The sequence below is a fragment of the Dipteris shenzhenensis genome, chromosome 9 (assembly GCF_047967505.1).
Source record: "Dipteris shenzhenensis isolate YYH24624 ecotype China chromosome 9, Dip_SZ_1.0, whole genome shotgun sequence".
NCBI lineage: Eukaryota > Viridiplantae > Streptophyta > Polypodiopsida > Gleicheniales > Dipteridaceae > Dipteris > Dipteris shenzhenensis.
In genome coordinates this window covers 39,030,761-39,050,015 of record NC_141604.1, presented here as the reverse complement: position 1 = coordinate 39,050,015, position 19,255 = coordinate 39,030,761, and the positions used below count along the sequence as shown (strand labels likewise).

Sequence of the window (19,255 nt, the reverse complement as noted above, 5' to 3'; positions counted from 1 at the left end):
CATATGATTGAAGCACCCAGTCCTTAAGGAGGTCAAGGACCTCAAGATGAGGTACTGGCTGAAAATCATGGAGCTTTTGTGATAATAAACTCTATGTAGGCCTATAATGTTGTCCCAAAGCAAACTTTCTGAGACACACGTGTGCAGACACATACACAACTTTTTTTGTGTAAAATCCAATTGTCATATATTACAAAGATCAGTCCCATGGATAGGGACAGCCAGTTACAAGCATCATAAGATATCATTATATGACAAGAAGGTAGGATAGTCTAGATCCTGCGCATGTAGACAATCATTAAATGATTGATGCTCGAAAGAACTGATACTTAGCCATGGAGGGATTGCCAAAGACTTGATGGTTACGATCCGTCCATAGAGGCCATAGTGCCTAATGATGAAACCAATAGAAAAGATTATCATATCCCTGCCTTACCAGATGAAAACTAAACAGCTAGAACAACGTGTCAAAGAAAGAACTTGGAAAAATGAGCCTGAAGCCCTTGCCGTAGCAAGAGCAAGAAATCATAAGATTCATGGCATTGCCAAAAGAGATGGGGTATAGACTCCCGCAAAAACAGACATCATCAACACGTAGCATGAGCCATATAACGATGAGCCAAAAGCAATTCGAATGGGACGTCCCTCTCTCTCTCTTGGAAATTTTTGTTGCTTTATATTATAGAGTCTATCCCATATTGGGATGTGCCAAAATACATCAAGAAAAGATCTCAGTACATGACAAGTTAACATCCGTGTCTATGGACTGAGTTTGCAGACAATCATAGAAAGATTGCTGCAAGGAGTGCTTGAAAAATGAGTAAATAGAAAAAGTAGGATCACCAAAGACTCTATGACTCTTGTCCTACCATAGAGTCCAGAGTGCCCGGTAGCGAACCAAATGAAAAATAAATCAAACTCCTGTCTAGGTGGGTGAATCCCAGAAAGCTAGAAAATCTTCCCAATATAGCATTTGGAAAACTGATTCTCAAATGCTGTCCAAGGGAGCCCAATAAATCACAGGTGTGAGAGCAATGCCAAAGAAGATGAGGCACTGATTCCCGTGGAGCTAAACATCTGCGGCAAACAACCAGAGCAATATTTTTGCATGCCAAAAGCTGCCCCGATGGAAGTTGTGTTTTCATACGGATATAAGGTATAAGGCCTACATTATTAGAACATAGTGAGGCTTTCTGAATTCTGATGTCTTTTTTGGGTTTTTTTCAGCCACTCTGCATATTGTGGACCACTAATTGTGATACTTTTAATGGTCCTAAATGGTTGCTTTTGTCTTGTATTCTAGCTGCTTGATGAACGTTCTTGACAGTTTCATCTAGCATATGTGCACATGCGCGCTTGACGGCTATATATGTACGTGTGCATACATGCTGGCATGCATAAGAACACGTGCATGTGCGCGCACACACACACACACACACACACACACACACACACAGAGCACGCAACACATGCATGCATGTGTGTGTGTGTGTGTGATTTGGAAATTCTAAAATTAATCTTCGACAACAGGTTTTCTCATGGAAAGGCTTCTTTATAAAATGTCATTAAATTGAAATTTGCATTCATGAGAGAGTATCACAGGACTTCAAAGGTCCCTGAACTCACATTTTGTCTTCCGCATGCATACATGTTGGTAAGAACTTAATACCATATCTGAATTCTCTACACCGGGCTAAAAGGAAAGACCTATGCAACACGATGCACAGTGAACAAACTAAAACAGAAAAGAAAAGAGACACGGAACTCTCCAAAAGATGAAATGAGAGAACCTAATAATTCCAGCTTTGTTAAAAAAATTGATGAGAGAAAATTTGCTCAAGAAACATGATGAACAATATGTCTAGTATACTGATTAGAGGAACACCTGGAAAACTTTATACAAAAGGATGACTTTTGTTTTTCCTGTTCCTCACAAGGTTATAATTGTTTCTCTTTCACAAAGATTTACAAATTGAGTAGAAAAGCCTGTGATTGATCTCAGAAAGTGTTCATGTAGCATCCCTACCCTTCCTGCTTTCAAGAATTTCCGAGGTAGCTTCAACCATCATCTTATAGAACTCAAGAAGATCATGAAGCTCATGCATTCCCAACCTTTCCAACAGCATCCTGGCTTTCAATTCTCTATCTTTTAAAAGACTTAGCCTCTCAAAAAACACAGATGAATTTCGAACAGTTGCTCCCACCTGCTTGAGCCTTTTTTCCTGCTGAGTGTTCAACAGCACTGTGGTTGACTGGACAAGAAAACAAAACTCATGTCAAAACCTATATTTCACAAAATCCTAGAATTATTTCCTTTCTTTCAAACTCTACCACAGACCTTTATCCACACAGATGTGATAATAACAACAACATGCATCCTATTGGCAGTAGGAGCCTTCTTAAGCAGAACTTCTGCCATGGCTAGAAGCACAATCAGCATGAGAAAACTGTGAACCATGCAATTGTGTGCATGAACTTGGTTGAGACTCAAGAACCTGCAAAAAATTTGCTCCAACTTCAAGATACTTTTTATCATTTGTTTGGAAGCTTTCCAAAGCTTCAAGTGCCTGGCTCGCATCATGCACACTCCTATTCTTCCGGATATTAAGTTGCTCGTCATAGAGATGCCTGGCAATACAGAAGCTGCGAACAATCTTCATCCTTTGCTTTTCCATCGCACCATCAAGTTTCACCATTTCCTTCACTGGCTTTGAGCTCAACAATTTTTTCTGATAAGCAATCACTGCTTTGGCAAACTCCTAGAAGGATTGCAAACAAACATAAACATATCAGCTCACAAAAGAGTGCAAAGGTCCCTAGGACACTGCCAAGGAAAAATTACGTTATAAAATTTAGGGGTGGAAATTCATGCTAAATCATGTCTAAGGGAGGAAGATAATGAATCACTCCACATAACCAGAGAATCAGAACCCCTGTACTACAGCAATAATTATATAGCCATTCAGGTCATGATGAGGATCGGTAGGACTTCATCAAAGCCGCAGGATTCTAGACATCTGATTTCTCAAGACGTCCCATACTAAATTCTGCTCATAGCGCCCACTGGCATGCAAACCAAAAACTCTACATGTGATGTGAAAATTAGATTCACAAGCTGCGCAGGCCACATACCAGAAATTTCCATCCACCAACTCTTTCTGACGTTAAGGTACATTTTATTTCATAAAGCTATACATATATACATGGATGGTTTCCACAAGACCTGCAAGGGTTCATTACTTCAAACCCTATTAGCATATGCATTCAAGGATTCTTATTGGACGCTAGCATAAAACCCCTTTCTGTTAATTGAAAAAGACTTTTCTTCAAACTGTTACTAAACAGCTACATACATTTATATGGTCCCCCAGGAATTAGCTCCTGTCGAGTGTTGAGGCATGCATTTTATTGTTGCCAAAAGGACTAGGCCAAAGGAGGGTTGCAAGATAAAAGTGCTAACACCATTTTGATAGTCACATCAGATGTAGTACACGACTTCTTATACAGAACAGTACCACTCTTGGACTACTCTATATAGATGAGTAGCTGAAAAGGTGACATGAGACTGTAACAATAGTGTAATTCATTGCCCACAAAACCCCTTATTGGATGATCCCCTGATTAGAGGCTGACAATGGCATTGGCTCAAGAGTGAAAGGCCTTACGTCTCACAAACTGCCACACATTTTCCTATTTAATCCCCTAGATAGAAAAACCATTAGGAGAGAATTGGGGTCTCAAAAGGATGTCATAAGGAATTGATTAAGAAATGGATTAAGTTAATTACAATTGAACCACTATGGTAACCCATGGGCTAAGGGCCCCTTAGCATTTACTCAACTGACATGGTTTGAAATTGATCAACCTTGGCCTTTGGATGGAGATGGGTGATGGATGGATCAAAGGCCTAAGATGGCTTCCAAGTGGCAAGATCTGACAAGGGAAGGGCAAGGTTTGACTTTGTGGAGGCCTCATCTTACAGGGAAAAGGCGCCTTTTCATGGGCACCCTTGATCTAGATCCAAGATCAATGGCCAAGATTGAGGCACCTGTTTGGAGGGCTAGGATGAAGGCGCATTTTGGATGGTGGAGATGAAGATATGAGATTAAGGGACCGGATTCAAGCGCCTGTTTGGATGGCCCGGATTGAAGCGCCATTTGCTCTCACCTCCTCCCTTGGATCTAACCTAGATCTATGGCCCAGATTGGAGTGCATTTGGCACTCATTCCCTCCCTTGGATCCATACCTTGATCTATGGCCCAAATTGGAGCGCATTTTAGTCTCATCTCCTCCCTTGGATCCACCCCTTGATCCATGGACCAGATTGAAGCACACTTTTCCCTCATCCCCTCCCTTGGATCTACCCATTGATCTAATGGCTGGGAGTGCTCTACCATAAATTTGAATGTGACCCTTGGATTGGAGATCATATCAATGTCTAGGAGTGAGGACCATGGGTCTAAACCATGGGTGAGAGGTCTCCCCAACCATAAATGCTCAATATGTCCTTTTGTACAGCACAACATACCAGTGTCCCACAGAAAGAAGCACTCTCATTGGTAGACCTCAAATCGATTTCTAATCCCTTGAAATTAGGAAACACTAATTGGAGGCCCTTTTGAGACCCCATTTCTCCCCTAATGCTAGGCAGAAGTGTTAAAATGAAGTCACCTGTCTTCCTTTGCGTGCTTAATATGTATATAATCCCTGTATAACCCTTCTTACTTTTTCTGCGAACTTGACTTTACTATTAAAAAGTTCCTCATGCTGGAAGCACAGAGCTAATTTGATTATAAGCATGCCTATTTCTGAAATCGTCACTAAGTAGAATCTTTGAATGAATGTAAAGATAACCTTAAAAAAAGTCTAAAATCAGGATACAAGGCAGCAGCATCTGCAATTCATCTAAACGATTCCATGTAGACTAACATGATTTTATAAATGGTTAACCTGCTTATAGGGATAAATGATCTACCTGATAGGCCCGTGGACATTCAGGATAGTCGAAGACACTCTCAGAAGAAAAATGAGCACCACATCCATTCTTCTCTTGTTCATGTCTCATACGTTCTGGATGAAATTGTAGTCCTACAATGAACTTTCCTCCTTCTGGGTGATAGGTATCAGGATCATAAAAAGCCTCCACGAGTCCACAGGGAGAGAATGCCATGGGTTGGAATCTCGCTGCTAGTCTTTTTACACCCTGCGACAAATTTCCGAAATTACCCATAGGAAAAAACAAAAAAAATCCACTCCTACAAATGGACTCTCAAACTTGATCAATTCTTGTAAAAAACGGAGCGCCTTGTTTAGCCAGATGTGAAGAAATCCAGATTTTTTAGAGTTGTGGCTCTATTGAAGTTTAATACTAAAATTCACCTGATGATGATAGCTGTTGACATTCAATTGCAGAGAGCTTCCTCCAAGAGACTCTTGAAACCATTCATGCAATGGAGTGCTTTCAACAACGTTGATAGGATGCCTATGACCATCATAGTCATCATAGTTGATGTGCTTCACTGCAACTCCTCCCTTTTGAGAAAATTCTTTTTCCACATCCTATAAATATAAAATGAAAGATGAATTATAAATTTGTATATAAACAGCGTGTGTTACATGGTATGGTGCTCATGGTATTGTTCATAGATGAGTAAACATAATAGTAGAAAATGCAAGTTACCGGTAAGGTTCCAAGCCCTCGTTTTTAATGGCTTACACTGACAACGATAAACTAAGTCCGAAAGACTGAGCATGCTCCTCAATCCAAAGAAACTACACCTTCTTTGAAAGAAAGATACAAAAAGCTGTGAGAAGTTCTCAAATAATCATAACAGATGCAAGAGGTTCAGATCGAGATGAACTACCTGGTACAGTGATCCACCACAAGCAACGTTCAAAACCTGCGACCCTCTGCATATTCCCAAATAAGGTATATTTCTTTCGAGACAGCGCCGTGCAAGCTGCAATTCTATTGAATCTTTATCCCGATCAATTGAGGTGTCACTACTGTGCAGATTCCTCACCTCCTCGATTTCTTCTACTGTGAGAGCCGGTGAATCGTTCTCATACAAAGCAGGATCAACGTCCTCTCCTTCACAAAGGAGGACCCCATGGATGGGCTCGAAGCTGTCCAAAAGTAGATGCAGTCCACTGACCCTAGGAACTATAACAGGAACCGCACCATACTTCACAATCAAATCTAAATGATATTCTCCTGCAGAAAGCCAATTAACATAATTTCCATCATCTAGTGAGTTGTCCCTCGCTACTTTGGTTGGCATCATATCACTTCCAATAGCACTATTGACCATAATGGCTAAGGAGAAAAAAGAGGACAAACGGAGTGAGCAGTTTGAAAGTAAACATATTTCGCCATTCCGGTCATGTACAACCAGATAAACAGTTATAGATTTCACCAAAGAGTTAACCACATTCTCCATGAAACTGACGACAGTAATTTTACGAGTAGAAAAGGAAAAGGGGAAGTTTTCGCACCGACAAAATCCACAAACTTATTTTTTCGTACAGATCGTCGGGAAACAATGAGCACACGGGGAAGTACTGAGGCGAGTTCGGTGACGGTGTGATCGGCTTGCAACTGCTCCGCCATTACAATGTATAAATAATTCTTGAGCTGTGGTGTGGGTCAGAATACTTTCTGCGATTGCCGAATTTGACTTGATTCACCCGCAAACGATTTGAGTTTGTTTCTGATTAAATGCTCCTAGCCCGATATCTGAACCCAAATTCGAAATGTGACTGTAAGCATATTGCGAACAAAAGGTAGAGCTAGAACCTACCAAAAGACCGGACCGGCAACCGTAAAACTATTCTGTCGAGCCGATCAACAGTGATAAAAGTAGGAGCCAAAAATCTATCAAAGAACGGCTACCGTGCACAATAACGAAGATCACGGGTTGTTGATGGGCTACAAAGTAGAAACTGCACGTGAAGATGCGTTGACGGAAGGTGATGCAGTAGGCGGCGATAAGATCGGAAGTGATACAAAAGGGTGGCCGAATCACAAATTCTGGTCCGTCAACGACGAGAGCTGGTAGTGGGCTGCCGCGAAAAATGCTTAGCGACGCTTGAAAACTGTCGCGAACGTCGCTGGCTGACGATTTTCGTTGCCGGGAAACTGGCCTCTTGCAACGGAATGCTGTCGATCGACTATTTATAAGGCTATGTCCACGTGGCGCCAGGCATGCACGTAACGTCTTGGCCTCATTTGCTGACCTGGCACCGACTCACCGGCCAGCTGGCCCCGCCTCCTACGTTATCCCCTTGCACGTCGCCTAGTCTTACCCGAATATTCTCTGGAATCGTTTGATTTTTTCTGCGTTATCCAAAATTTCAAAGAGGCCATGGTGAGAGTGTCACCTTCACTCGAGGGTTTTTGGCCTGCCCCAGGGCATATTGACCAGTTTGTCTTTAGAAAGCTGAAAAACGCCCACATTCATTGCATTGAGTATTGTGGAAATATTCCTTTGTTCATAAAATGTAAGAATGTGTGTTGGAGCACCCAAACAGTGCCAAAAAACTCGTTAAGTTTCTTAAACGCTCTTTCATGCAAACTTGAAAGCCCAAAAGTGCCAAATGACCAGGTTCATTTTTAGGATGTGTGCTCAAGCAAGACCCCCCAAATCTTGGCACTTTGGGCACTTCCACTAAGCATTTTAATGTAATATAAAAATTCCATCTATTGATGTAGGTACTTGCATTACGTGGATGGAATGATCCATTCACGTCCAGGGCTTGGAGGTCCTCCGTCATGGGTATTCTTGCTGAATAAACTATCTTATGGATTCTAGTAATAGGATGGTGTGGATATCACGGTGAGTTGTGTCCATATAGCTTGCTCTCATTGAATTTACGTGAGTGACAAATGATTCTAATATATTCTATTTTCATTGTGGATGCAGACTTCCTTGCTTGTGTTTTGCAGACGGGTGAGCCATAGGCCACCCTTGTTCTTCATTGAGAGTAAACCTCTATTCCAGAGGTTGAAAATTCAGCCCATGTTTGACTCTTGGAATCTGTACATGCTAGTGATCAGGACCATGATCAGACCATCTTCAACACAAGAAGTACGGGGAGTGTTAGCGAGGCTTGCATTTTTTATCGAAGCTATTCTCAGGCTATTGTGTCCTGTGGATGGCATGGCTATTCTCAGCTTGTTGTGTCTAATCTTACTCGAATATTCTTTGGAATCGTTTGATTTTTTTTGCGTTATCCGAAATTTCAAAGAGGCCATGGCGGATCACCTTCACTCGAGGGTTTTTGGCCTGCCCCAGGGGGGTTAGGGTATATTGACCAGTTTATCTTTAGAAAGCTAAAAACTGGTTTTTTTTGGCCTGCCATATGTGGTAGCCTAAGTAAAGCCAACATGCTTTTGAAGAAGCTCATTTTTCCATGGGATCAGTGCCACTTGGTAGAAATCTAGAGATCTCCCATCTCTCCACATTTTTAGCCCCCTCCTCTCCTCTTCTCCCTCCCTCTCTCTCTCTCTCTCTCTCTCTCTCTCTCTCTCTCTCTCTCCACTCCCCTCCCTCCGAGTCCGGACTCCCTCTCTTCCTTTCTCTCTCTTTCTTCCTCCTCTTGGGCAGGCCTATTGAATGATACATATCATTCATCTTGTTTAAATTTGTTGTTGACGTCTTTTCCTCCTCCTTTTTTCTTCTTTCTATTTCAAGGCAGGCCACTTGAACATCGTTCAACTTGTTTTTTTGATTGCCCTTGGGGAATAGTTTTCTCAAGGGAAGAGTCCTTATCTTTTAGATAAGGAATTCATGATTTATGATTGCTTGCTCTTTGTTCATTGTTCGAAGTCTGTTCCGAGTTTTAATGCAGAGAATTCCATCGAGCACTCTCTACATCGTAGCTTGTAGGAAAATGGATTGTTTTTTGATTGTCGCAAACTCTTGGCATCTTCTCCTGCAGGAAAATGCAAGCATGGGTTAATGTCACCGGTCCCATTTTTGGGTTGTAGAAGGTGCAACAGGGTTGATTTGGCATGGTTCGCTGATTTGTATCCCATCAAGCACTTTGTTCGAGTAGACCAATTATTTTTTACTTTTGCTCTATACAAATTTCACATGTCCACCTGTACCATGGTGGTACCTTCACTGAGTCACCTGTTGACTGGGGCAAACGTTAGTTCCCTTTGCTAAGCATATTCTCCGACAACCAACCAAAAATTTAACATGAACTTAGTATTTTGTTGAAATCTATATCACAAAGACAATGGCATACATGATTCAACGAATCTAGACACGTAGACTCTTGGCTATGCTTCCCTATTACAAGAGTCACACCCAACAAAAAGCACATGCTCTGTGTCCTTGTATGGCATGAGTCACAAAGATGATCACTATGGATGATCGAAATCTAACAACCAATAATTTCACATGTGCATCAAATCTAGGGCTTCTCATTTGTAGTGTAGCATACTAAACAGAGCATCATTTCGTCCACATTCCAAGCATTTATCTGCTATCACATTTTGCTTTTTGACATTTCAATATTCACATTAATACTATTATTCATGCACAACTACTACCATATTAATCGATTAAAATCATAAATTAGGTGCTTGAAATTCAACAAAACTTACTTCCATGCTTTTACTTCTTACAAACAAAAATAATGAAGCTTAATCGTTTTTCTATGCACAAAGTTTGGACCAAAAACACAAAAGCTATTTAAAATGAAGCATTTTCAAAACTAGGTTGTGTAGGTTGGATACAATATTTTTTTGGGAATCTTGAATATGAGATTGTACATTGGTTAGCTCTATTACAATGAATTGTACTTACACAATTCATAGTGTTGCATTCGCTTATTGATCAAACCCTTGATTTATAGTGTCTTTTTATCAAGGAGGATGTCATTGCTAATTTGAAAAACATAATCAAAACCCTACCATCACGTCATTCTTTTGGGAAACGAAAAAGAAAAAGTAAAACCATGGACATGAGACACGACACATGCTTAATTAGGACTTGATCCTCCATACAAATGTTAGGGATAGTGCTTTTAGTACCTCGAGCTAGTGATGGCAAAGAAGTGGCACGTTTTGGGAATGAAGCCTGGCAACAAATGCATGAATAAGGCTTTACTCGAATGAGCTCGTAGGTCTTGTCTTCGACCATATGAAAGTCACCGTTGATTGCAACCTATAACCTTGATTATGATCAAAGATTTTATTCATGTTTTCACATTTTTCATTAACGTGTATATAATTTTCGGTCCCAAATAGTGTTCATTATAATGTGATAATGTTGATTAACAGGGAAAACTAGAAAACTAGGTAAGAGTATCACAAGTAAAGGCCATCTTAGTGCCAGTAGATTGTTTTAATAATGAATTCCACCGTCATTGAGTAAAGAGTATTACTAGTAAAGGCCATATTAGTGATAGTAAATTGTTTTGATATGAAGTCTCGGGGGATGTACTACTAAGAAATGCTTTGTATCATGTGCATTCAAGAGGTATTTAAAACCCTCAAATATAATATTTCCTCCAATAAAACCACCCCTCTTTACTTATGAACTTATGCATTTTTTCAAAAGTTGAATTAAAAAACACTCTTGTTAATTTTTTTTAAAAAGTTGAATTCAAATACCCCTCCTTTTGAATGCACGTGATACACCAAAATTTTGTGAGGTGAACCCCTTGAGAGTGAAGTACGCCGTCATTGATTAAAGAGTATGACTAGTAAAGGCCATATTAGTGCTAGTAAATTGTTTCAATAGTAAAGTCCGTCGTGGAGTAGCTCTTGGCCATTCGTCATTGCCAACTGATCTGTAGGACGCTTAGGATGATGGCCCTTAGGTTAAGTGTTCGAAACCAGCAATGGACTCACAATGCGACACCCTCATGGAAGTGACCCAAGTCTAGGACACCGATGTTGACAAGATCAAGTATCGTGGCTGGAAGTTCCCAATGAAGAGGAGCTTCTTTGTTGGTTCTCAAGCACCTTCCAAGGCAAGTGGATCATGCATATATTCAGTTTATTGGTGGTGTCTTTTATGAAATCACTGTCGCCATTGCTTTAGAGAAGGATTGGGTCCTTTTGTGTTCGGTGTGATTCAGGGGGAGCTTGGTGTAGTCCATTCCTTGGAAAGTGACGTTTGCTCCTGAGGATGTACTTCAAAATGACTTCTCGAGGCTAGGTTTCTTCCCTCAACATTTAATGTTCAAATTATATTAGCAATATATCAAAAGCATCATAGCAAACCTTGGATGAATTCTCTATGCCCCACCATTTCAGTCCAAGAAAGGAGCACAATGGACATGCATTCTATGAGACCGTTGGGAAGATCCACCAATGTAACTGCAACTCACCCTAGTAAAGGGATGGGGAATCATTATTTCATTGCATTTCGATCAATTCTCAAATGCATGCTATCAATGTTAGAAACCGAGATACTTTGCAAGAAATTGCCTGCTCTTTGAGATGGAGATGCACCTACTACGTAGCGTGACCCATTGGGCTTGCATATAGAGAAGTAAGACTTCAATGACCCACATGTTGTGAAGGATGACTTTGGTGGGCTCAAAGTGAAAGTTCCAATTCTCAAAACTTGGTTATTGACGATGCCTTGGAGTGACATACAACAAAGCATAAATCCATTGGTCTCGTTTGACAAGGAGCTAGACTCCCTTTTAAGCTACATGGCAATGAGCCTAGGTCTCCTAGGTATAACGACTATAAGCTAGAACCTCTCGTGCCAACAGGGTTTCCAATTTTAGGGTTGTAAAGGTGTTGCTTGCAAATCTAGTGGTCACACCAATATTTTCATGCCACTTATGGATATTTAGGAAGATTCACCATGTGGAATTTGACTGTTCTAGCCAAAAAAGAACTTTCATTACATGGGGCATTCGAGGTGCATGCGCACATTGGAAACAAAGGTTAATCTCTAGTACTTTTGGAGATTTTAGCCTCACATATCTGCTTTGCAGAAATTGAAGAATATAGATTTTTTGCTTCAAGGGATTCACCTTAACGACTATATTTGTTTGAAAATTTCTATTTGTGGAAAAGGTGACACTGCTTTTCTTATCCGCTCTGAGTGGCAACCAATGCTACATTTGCTAGGTGATTGTGTTGCCTTTCTCATAGTTCAAAGTTGTGTAAACGGAGAGCCTATCTTCTTAATTTCAATCTATGCCCCTAATAAATCACCTTGTGGGAGTCTTTACACATAGAATTCGTGAGGGAAAAAAATGATCTCTACAGGGGATTTGAATATGTCCCTTGATTCTCATGATAGGTTGTTGCATCCCTCTGAACTTTATGCAGCAAAATTGCAAGCTTAGAATTATCTTTCCTCTACTTGTGCACTAGTTGATTGGTGCTCTCTGCATAGGCTGTAAGGACTTGGGGGGTGCACCACCAAGAAACCCTTTGTATAACGTGCGTTCAAGGGCTATTTAAAAAACGGCCCCTTTACTAAGAATTAACATTTTTTTCCTAAATTTTTATTAAAAAACCCCTCTTGTTATTGAGTGGAAGCATGTGAACCCTCTCAAAATAGCATGTCCATGGTCAATGCTAACAAGAACCTTTTCTTAGCACATGTTCTGTTTGTTTCAAAGCAACCCAAATTTAAAGGGCAATTACAATACACTGCCTCTCTCCCTCTCATTTTCAATTTTGAACATTTGGAATTTACCCCCCCCCCCCTTTCTCTCTCTCTCTCTCTCTCTTTCTCTCTCTCGTAGAAGCAGAGGTGCAATCTTCCTCTTGCCCTATCCATTGTAAGGATTCACAACCCAGTCCCCCCCCCCTTCTCTCTCTCTCTCTCTCTCTCTCTCTCTCTCTCTCTCTCTCTCTCTCTCTCTCTCTCTCTCTCTCTCTCTCTCTCTCCCCCATCACAGACATAGATTGTTTCCGATGAGTAGCTGGACTGCTAAGCGCCCCCCCCACCCCTTCTCCTCGTCCACCACTAGTTAGGAGAGCAATGGGTAGCATACCGCTGGGTTACATTTCCATCTCATAAGATCCTACATCTCTATCAAGCTCCTACTTGTAACACCTCATAGTAAGAGAGATCTATGATCAAAGATAGAAGGCCTCGTGGAGTAGCGCAAAAGTGTGGCTTGAAGTCCATACACACAGAGAAAGGAGAGATTCCTTCGAAGCAACTTTCTCGAAACCTTGGTAAGGAATATTGTAACTTCTTTGTAGTCTTGAAGTAGGGCCATAGCTTTGGCAACTTGCAAGATGTGAGTAATTTTGTTTGCTCTGATATTTTACAGAGATACTTTACTTGTGATTGAGCATACACCATGCTCCCCACAGTTGCATGCTCTTGTTCATGATAGTTTTTTGAGACAGTTTGGGAAATGCTACAGAGTTGCCCCGTCAGCAAACTTATTTCTACCACTTATATATTCTTTTCTCTTTAGAATTGGAATTATGGATAGCACGTTTGTTGATGCAAAATCATGCAAGGATTCTTCATTGATATTGTTTATCATTTAAAGAATTACTTATTTTTAGCTTGCACTTAATTGCAAGTTGTAGATCACTTAATTGCAAGTTGTAGATCATACAAGGACCAACCAAAGGGGAGCCAAAGGGCAACCAAATTGGTGAATTAATGCAATATGACATGGAAAGATGCAATGATGCAACACATTGAGTAAGTCTTCCAGAGAGACCAAGGAATTCAAAGAGGGAGGTAAATGTGTCAAGTTTATGACCTACAATGGACAGTATGGTCATACAGACAAAGCATTGCAGTTCATCAGGCAGTCTGATGCTGCATTTGGTATAGAAAAGTTTTCAGAATTCTCCAAGTTAAGAATGGTCAGTTTGCACTTGACAGCGACAGCTAGTGCATGGTGGAGTGCACAGACCACAGATGGGTCAGCCCCAAAGAAGTGGAAGGACTTCAAGAAAGCCTTCGACCAGTAGTTTATGCCTAAACAGTTTAGAGATCATGTTCTTCAAGATTGGGACAGTTTGCATATGGATGCAGGAGATACGGTGGATGTGTACAACCACGATGGGCACGAGACAAGTGCAAGAGGGAGGGTAGTGTACATGAACTTAATGAAGTGCAAAATTAGAGAATTGTAAATAATACCATGAAGTTTTTTAATGAAGTGAAAAAGTGGAGAATTTCAAACAATACTATGATGTTCTTTAATGACAGAACGCCCAGCATGGGTGCAAAACTTAGACGTGAACTTTTCAATGCGATACTTCAACATGGTCAAGTGCAAGTACTTTGTGACCCACCATCAAGAGAAACAACTAACATCCAAGCATGCCTCATAGAGAAAATGCGCAACACATCAGCCATTGTGAAGAGACCGACTTCCAAAAATGAGTTGTTTCTAAAGGAAAGTGCATTGTCGATTTTGATAAACTCTAATTAGAGCATTCCTTATCAAAGGTTTCAAGAGTTCTTAAAGTTCCTAGGCATAGCTTGTATGAGGCACGATTGAGACTGCATGCCGAAGATGATGATGGCATAGAAAAAAAAGGATCTCATTTTGGGTCCCTGAGAAAAATTCACAATTTCTTGAGTCCAAAATATGGGAAAATAATAAAATGCTCAATAAAATCTTCACAAGTATTGTAGACATGTCAGAGGATGAAAGAATTAAGATATCCTTCTATATTTAATACCATATCTCACGAGCTTTTACATTCAATGCTCCTACAAGCCAGGTCTTTCTCCCAATCATTTTCTAGCCCCCTCCACGATCATCAAGCTTCTCTGTCAGGACACCATAACTAACCTCATGATAGCCTTGTTTTTCAAAGTTTACCACCATTAAGAGTCTTTTCCTTATGAAAGCGTAATGAAATTGTGAAGCAATGGAAAAACTTTGCTCTCAAAATGGCAGCACCAAACTACAACTCTATAGAACAAGTCAACAAGAGATGGTAACACCACCTTCATATTGATTTAGCCAAAGAATATGAGCCTCTTCCAAAATGACAATATGTAGGTGCCATGCAAATAGAAAACATGAGGAGAGAAGGTTTACAACATATTGACTTATCGTGTGATGTCTACTCCAAAACTCTACTCCTCCATTCTCAAATCAGGCAACATTGCTAAAGTTTATGGGTAATGAAACGAAGGGTATGCATGGATACATCATAGCTCAATCTCAAGTTACACACATGTATAAGTCTTTATACGAGCAAGAGGTGAACACAAAAATGCAGCAAATAGCCAAAAGCTATATATTGTAAGAGCAGTTATTAAAGATCTATAAGACAGAGGTGCCCTATTGCCTTTACTCTTTGCAATTACTGCAGACTCCTTGGGGTGGCTTCTACATCAACAAAGCCAAGAAGGCAAGTTGAAAGGTATTGAGTTTCCCTTAGGCAAGCACCTTAGGTGTCAGCAGTTTGCTGATGATACAAAATTAACCCTCAAGAATGAGTCACAATGTATCAAGGTGGCCATGGAGTCTTTAGAGATATTTTGCAAAATAAACCACTCTAAAACTAGATATGCAACCCTCAAAGGGGATGAGCAACAAGTTTTGGAAGAGATGGGATGCCAGAGGATCAAACATGGCTTAGTCTTCAGGGTTCTGGGCATCCCCATGGTTCTTGAACAAGATGGAGAAATGGAGAGGATGTCTCAGCAAGCAAAACTTGTAGATCTTTTCTGTATCAAACCCAAGCAGGAGGTGGATTAGGAGTTATTGACATAGAACAAGCTGCTCTAAAACTCTCCTCAACCTGGATTTTAAAGGCAATCCTACACCCTCTTGAAGATTGGGCTCAACTTCTCCGTAGGAATGTCAGCTCCATAAGACCCGTCTGAGTCCTCAAGTGGAAAACTACCCCATGCTGTCAGCTATTTGTAACCTAGAGCCCTGCAAACTTAAAGGAAGCTAGCTTTGGGTCTCTCTTTGGACTGCTTTTGAAGGGATCAAGTTGTCTTTTTAAGTAAAGGAGCTTTTATGACCTTGGACTCAATTTGAAGATGAAGAAATAGCTAAGGTAGCTCTTCTCTTTAAAAAGGGGTTGCAAATCTAGGGGCGGCTGTGGAACTGGAACAGAGCTGAACTAAGGTGGAAAACATGGGTAGAGATTAGGAGAGAGCCTAAATAATCAAAGCTAGTCACTTGGGTAGAATACAACTTTGGAGTGGCAGCCACCAACAGTGGAAGGGTGGATCTTTCCTAGTTTATAGTAGAGAGTTCAGCTGGGTGGAGAGTACCTCTTGACAAAATATGAAGAGGGGAGAGGAGAAGAGTGGAGATGAGGAGAGAGGGCACAGCTAGAGAGCACACCACAAATGACTAAATGTACACTAGATTTAGTTGAAAAAATAGAATATATACAAACCCTTTTAGGGTTAGGGTTAGGGGATCTAACCCTTTCCTTTATAGCACTCTATAAGGTTAGTGCTATGCACATATGATCACGTGATGGTGCTATGCACACATGATCACATGATGTTGAGCGTGAACTCTCAACACCTTCCCTCAAGATCAATATCATGAAGTAAGCCTTCCCTCAAGATGATGATTCTGGGGAATCGAAGGACTGAGCATTACATTCCATCACACCCCTTTAATGGGAATGTCCTTCCTCTGCGTCAAACCAAGAGCTAATAGGTGTTTCTCGAAAAGCTCTTTACCGAGTGGTTTGGTAAAGATGTTTGCAACATTCTCTTTGCTATCACAATGCTGCAGTGTGATGTCACTAAGTAACACTCTTTCTCTGATGAAGTGCTCTCTGACATCAATGTGCTTTGTCTTGGAGTGATATACTAGATTTTTGGCCAATGCTTGAGCCGATTGATTATCACAATATATTGTTGTTGGCTTTGACTCATCAAAGTAATCTATTTTTGACAATAGTCTTCGGAGCCATATAGCCTCACATGCACCTGTAGTGAGTGCTCTATATTCTGCTTCAATCGAAGACAAAGGAACAGTTGGCTGTTTGTTTGACAACCATGATATAGCACCTTGACCAAGGAAAAATGCATATCCCTGTGTCGATCTCCTGGTCTCATGATCTCCAGGATAGTCATTGTCACAGTATCCATGAAATCGTGGATGACTTCCTCTGTATTCTATCCCAAACTGTCTTGTACCTTTGATGTATTTCAAGACTCTTTTGGATGCATTCCAGTGAGACTGTTTTGGATTTGCCATAAACTGTGCTAGTGAGCTTACTGCATAACAAATATCTGGCTATGTGATTATCAGATATATAAGAGATCCAATGAGCTGCCTGTAGTATCTGTCATTGACTGTAGGCTTTTTTGAATCTTTAGTAAGTTTCAAACTCTGTTCCATGGGAGTGGTTGCAATCTTGCAATCTGCCATATGAAACTTCTTCAAGAGGCTGTCAACATACTTGAGCTGACTCATGAATGTGCTATCTGAATCTCTCCAGAACTCAATTCCAAGACAATAGTGCATAAGTCCAAGATCTTTCATGTCGAACTCTGCAGATAAGTCTTGTTTCAATTTTCTGATGAAGCTATCCTTGATTCCTGTCACAATTAGATCATCTACGTATAAAAGTGCAATAGTAATGTCTTCCCCTTGAACTTTCTAGCAGAGAGTATGATCTGCATTGGACTTCATGTAGCCTAGATCAGCAAAATACTCGTCGATTCTACTGTACCAACTTCTAGGTGCTTGTTTTAAGCCGTAGAGACTTTTCTTGAGATGGCAAACCTTATTCTTCTTTCCTGGTTCAACATAACCTGCTGGTTGTTGCATGTAGACTTCCTTGTCTAGATAACCATTGAGAAATGCATTCTTGACATCAAGCTGATACACATTCCATTTGCTAAGTGTCACTAGTGATATCAAGAACCGTATGGAATCCATCTTTGCTACTGGAGCATAAGTCTCATCAGTTGGAATGATTTCCTCTTTGCCTATTCTGATGTTGTTGAGGATGATGCTGATGCTGATGCTGATGCTGATGTTGATGCTGACTTTGATTTTGTTGCTGATGATGACCACTTTTGTGATATGTTCTACGTCTGCCTTTGCCTTTGCTTCTGTCTGAAGCTGTGAATGCCTGATCATTAGAATGACCTTTACGTGCTTGGATTGCCTGAGTCCTGAGTTCTTCACCAAGTAGGACTGACTGAAGTTCTTCCAGTGTTGGAATTTGCCGTTGGATGGCAATACTCTGGACTAGATTCTCGTATCCCTCTCCTAGTCCACATTCAAGATTACTTGAACCATTTCTGCGGGGTTCATAGTCTCTCCTGCTGCTGCAAGTTGATTGTTGTAGTCTTTTATGCGGGGTACATAAGCATGACTGGTTTCACTGCTGTTGCGGAAACTCTGGTTGATCTGGTTTCTCAAGGTGAGAATCCTGGATGTGTTCTTGGACTCATAGAGAGCTGCAAACATATCCCATGCTTCTTTTGATGTCTTGATTGTGTTGAGCTGTCCTAGCATGACATCTTGCACATTCTGCTTGATTAGGTGATAGGCATACTTGTCTTTCTTATCCCATTCTGCCTGAGCTCGAGCAACGGAAGGATTTGCTACTGGTGTGGAAAGTGTTTGTGTAGATATAGATCCCATTGTAGATTCTGTTGCTGGTGCTGTGACAACAGATGGAGTAGAGCTACTAGTGGCTGGATTGTCCAATGGTCTAGGTGTAGACCCATTGACATACTCCCATTTGTCCTGAAGCACAAGAATGGTCTCCATTCGGTATTTCCATGTACCATAATTGGAGTTGTCTAACTTAGCACATGCCTCCAGATTGAGGTTGCTAGTCGACATGGTGCAAGAAATGTACTCAAAAGTGTCGTTAAAATCTCTATATGAATCAACTACAAATACACTGTCTATGCCAAGTGAAATCTGTGTACCGTCGGTGAAGATAGAACTGCAGTATATAAAATCTGATCTGTATTACAAGGCTTGTGGCAATGATGCCGGGAATAGCCAAGAGGCTTTACAAGGCTGAAATGATGTGCACGATGCCGTGAGATAGCCGAATAGGCTTTACAATGGTGGCATGTGTGTGTGAAATCAAATGCTATCTGCCCACTGAAACAATCTATAATGCCTCTAAACTCTGAAGTCTGCTCACTGAACTGATGAACGTAAGGTTTCAGGTAATGTAATGATGTGAAACCGTATGTAACGGATGGACTGACTCCGAGTAGGTACTAGTCGGGAATTTCGGGCATGGCTTAGATTGGCAACTTGGGGAAATTCAAAGCGTCCCCTCTATGGCGATCTAGTCTACTCTGATCTAGATCTAAACCAACTGTCA

The 19,255-nt window shown here is 40.8% G+C and overlaps 1 protein-coding gene across 2 annotated transcripts; it reads right to left on the bottom strand.

Moving 5' to 3' along the window:
• Positions 1–1,848: 1,848 nt before the first annotated feature.
• Positions 1,849–7,133, bottom strand: LOC147898615 (putative glutamine amidotransferase GAT1_2.1). 2 transcript variants are annotated; one of them, XM_087379090.1, is made up of 7 exons: positions 6,893–7,133; positions 6,496–6,736; positions 5,865–6,214; positions 5,380–5,559; positions 4,976–5,203; positions 2,496–2,759; positions 1,849–2,252 (listed from the first exon to the last, which is right to left on the bottom strand). In XM_087379090.1, the coding sequence occupies exons 2-7, from the start codon at positions 6,608–6,610 to the stop codon at positions 2,010–2,012; spliced, it is 1,380 nt and encodes a 459-aa protein (XP_087235216.1). In that variant the 5' UTR covers positions 6,611–6,736; positions 6,893–7,133; the 3' UTR covers positions 1,849–2,009. The 2 variants fall into 2 exon arrangements, with proteins under 2 accessions (XP_087235216.1, XP_087235217.1); XM_087379091.1 differs by having other exon boundaries at positions 6,933–7,133.
• Positions 7,134–19,255: the final 12,122 nt, after the last annotated feature.

Excerpts from the sequence above, each read along its gene's own strand:
- LOC147898615 (XM_087379090.1), bottom strand. The coding sequence starts at position 6,610 with ATGGCGGAGCAGTTGCAAGCCGATCACACCGTCACCGAACTCGCCTCA. Across the intron at positions 6,215-6,495 it reads TAAGTTTGTGGATTTTGTCG|GAGAATATCATTTAGATTTG; the intron begins GTGCGAAAACTT and ends GGCTTTCTGCAG. Across the intron at positions 5,560-5,864 it reads GTGGTGGATCACTGTACCAG|GATGTGGAAAAAGAATTTTC; the intron begins GTAGTTCATCTC and ends TTATATTTATAG.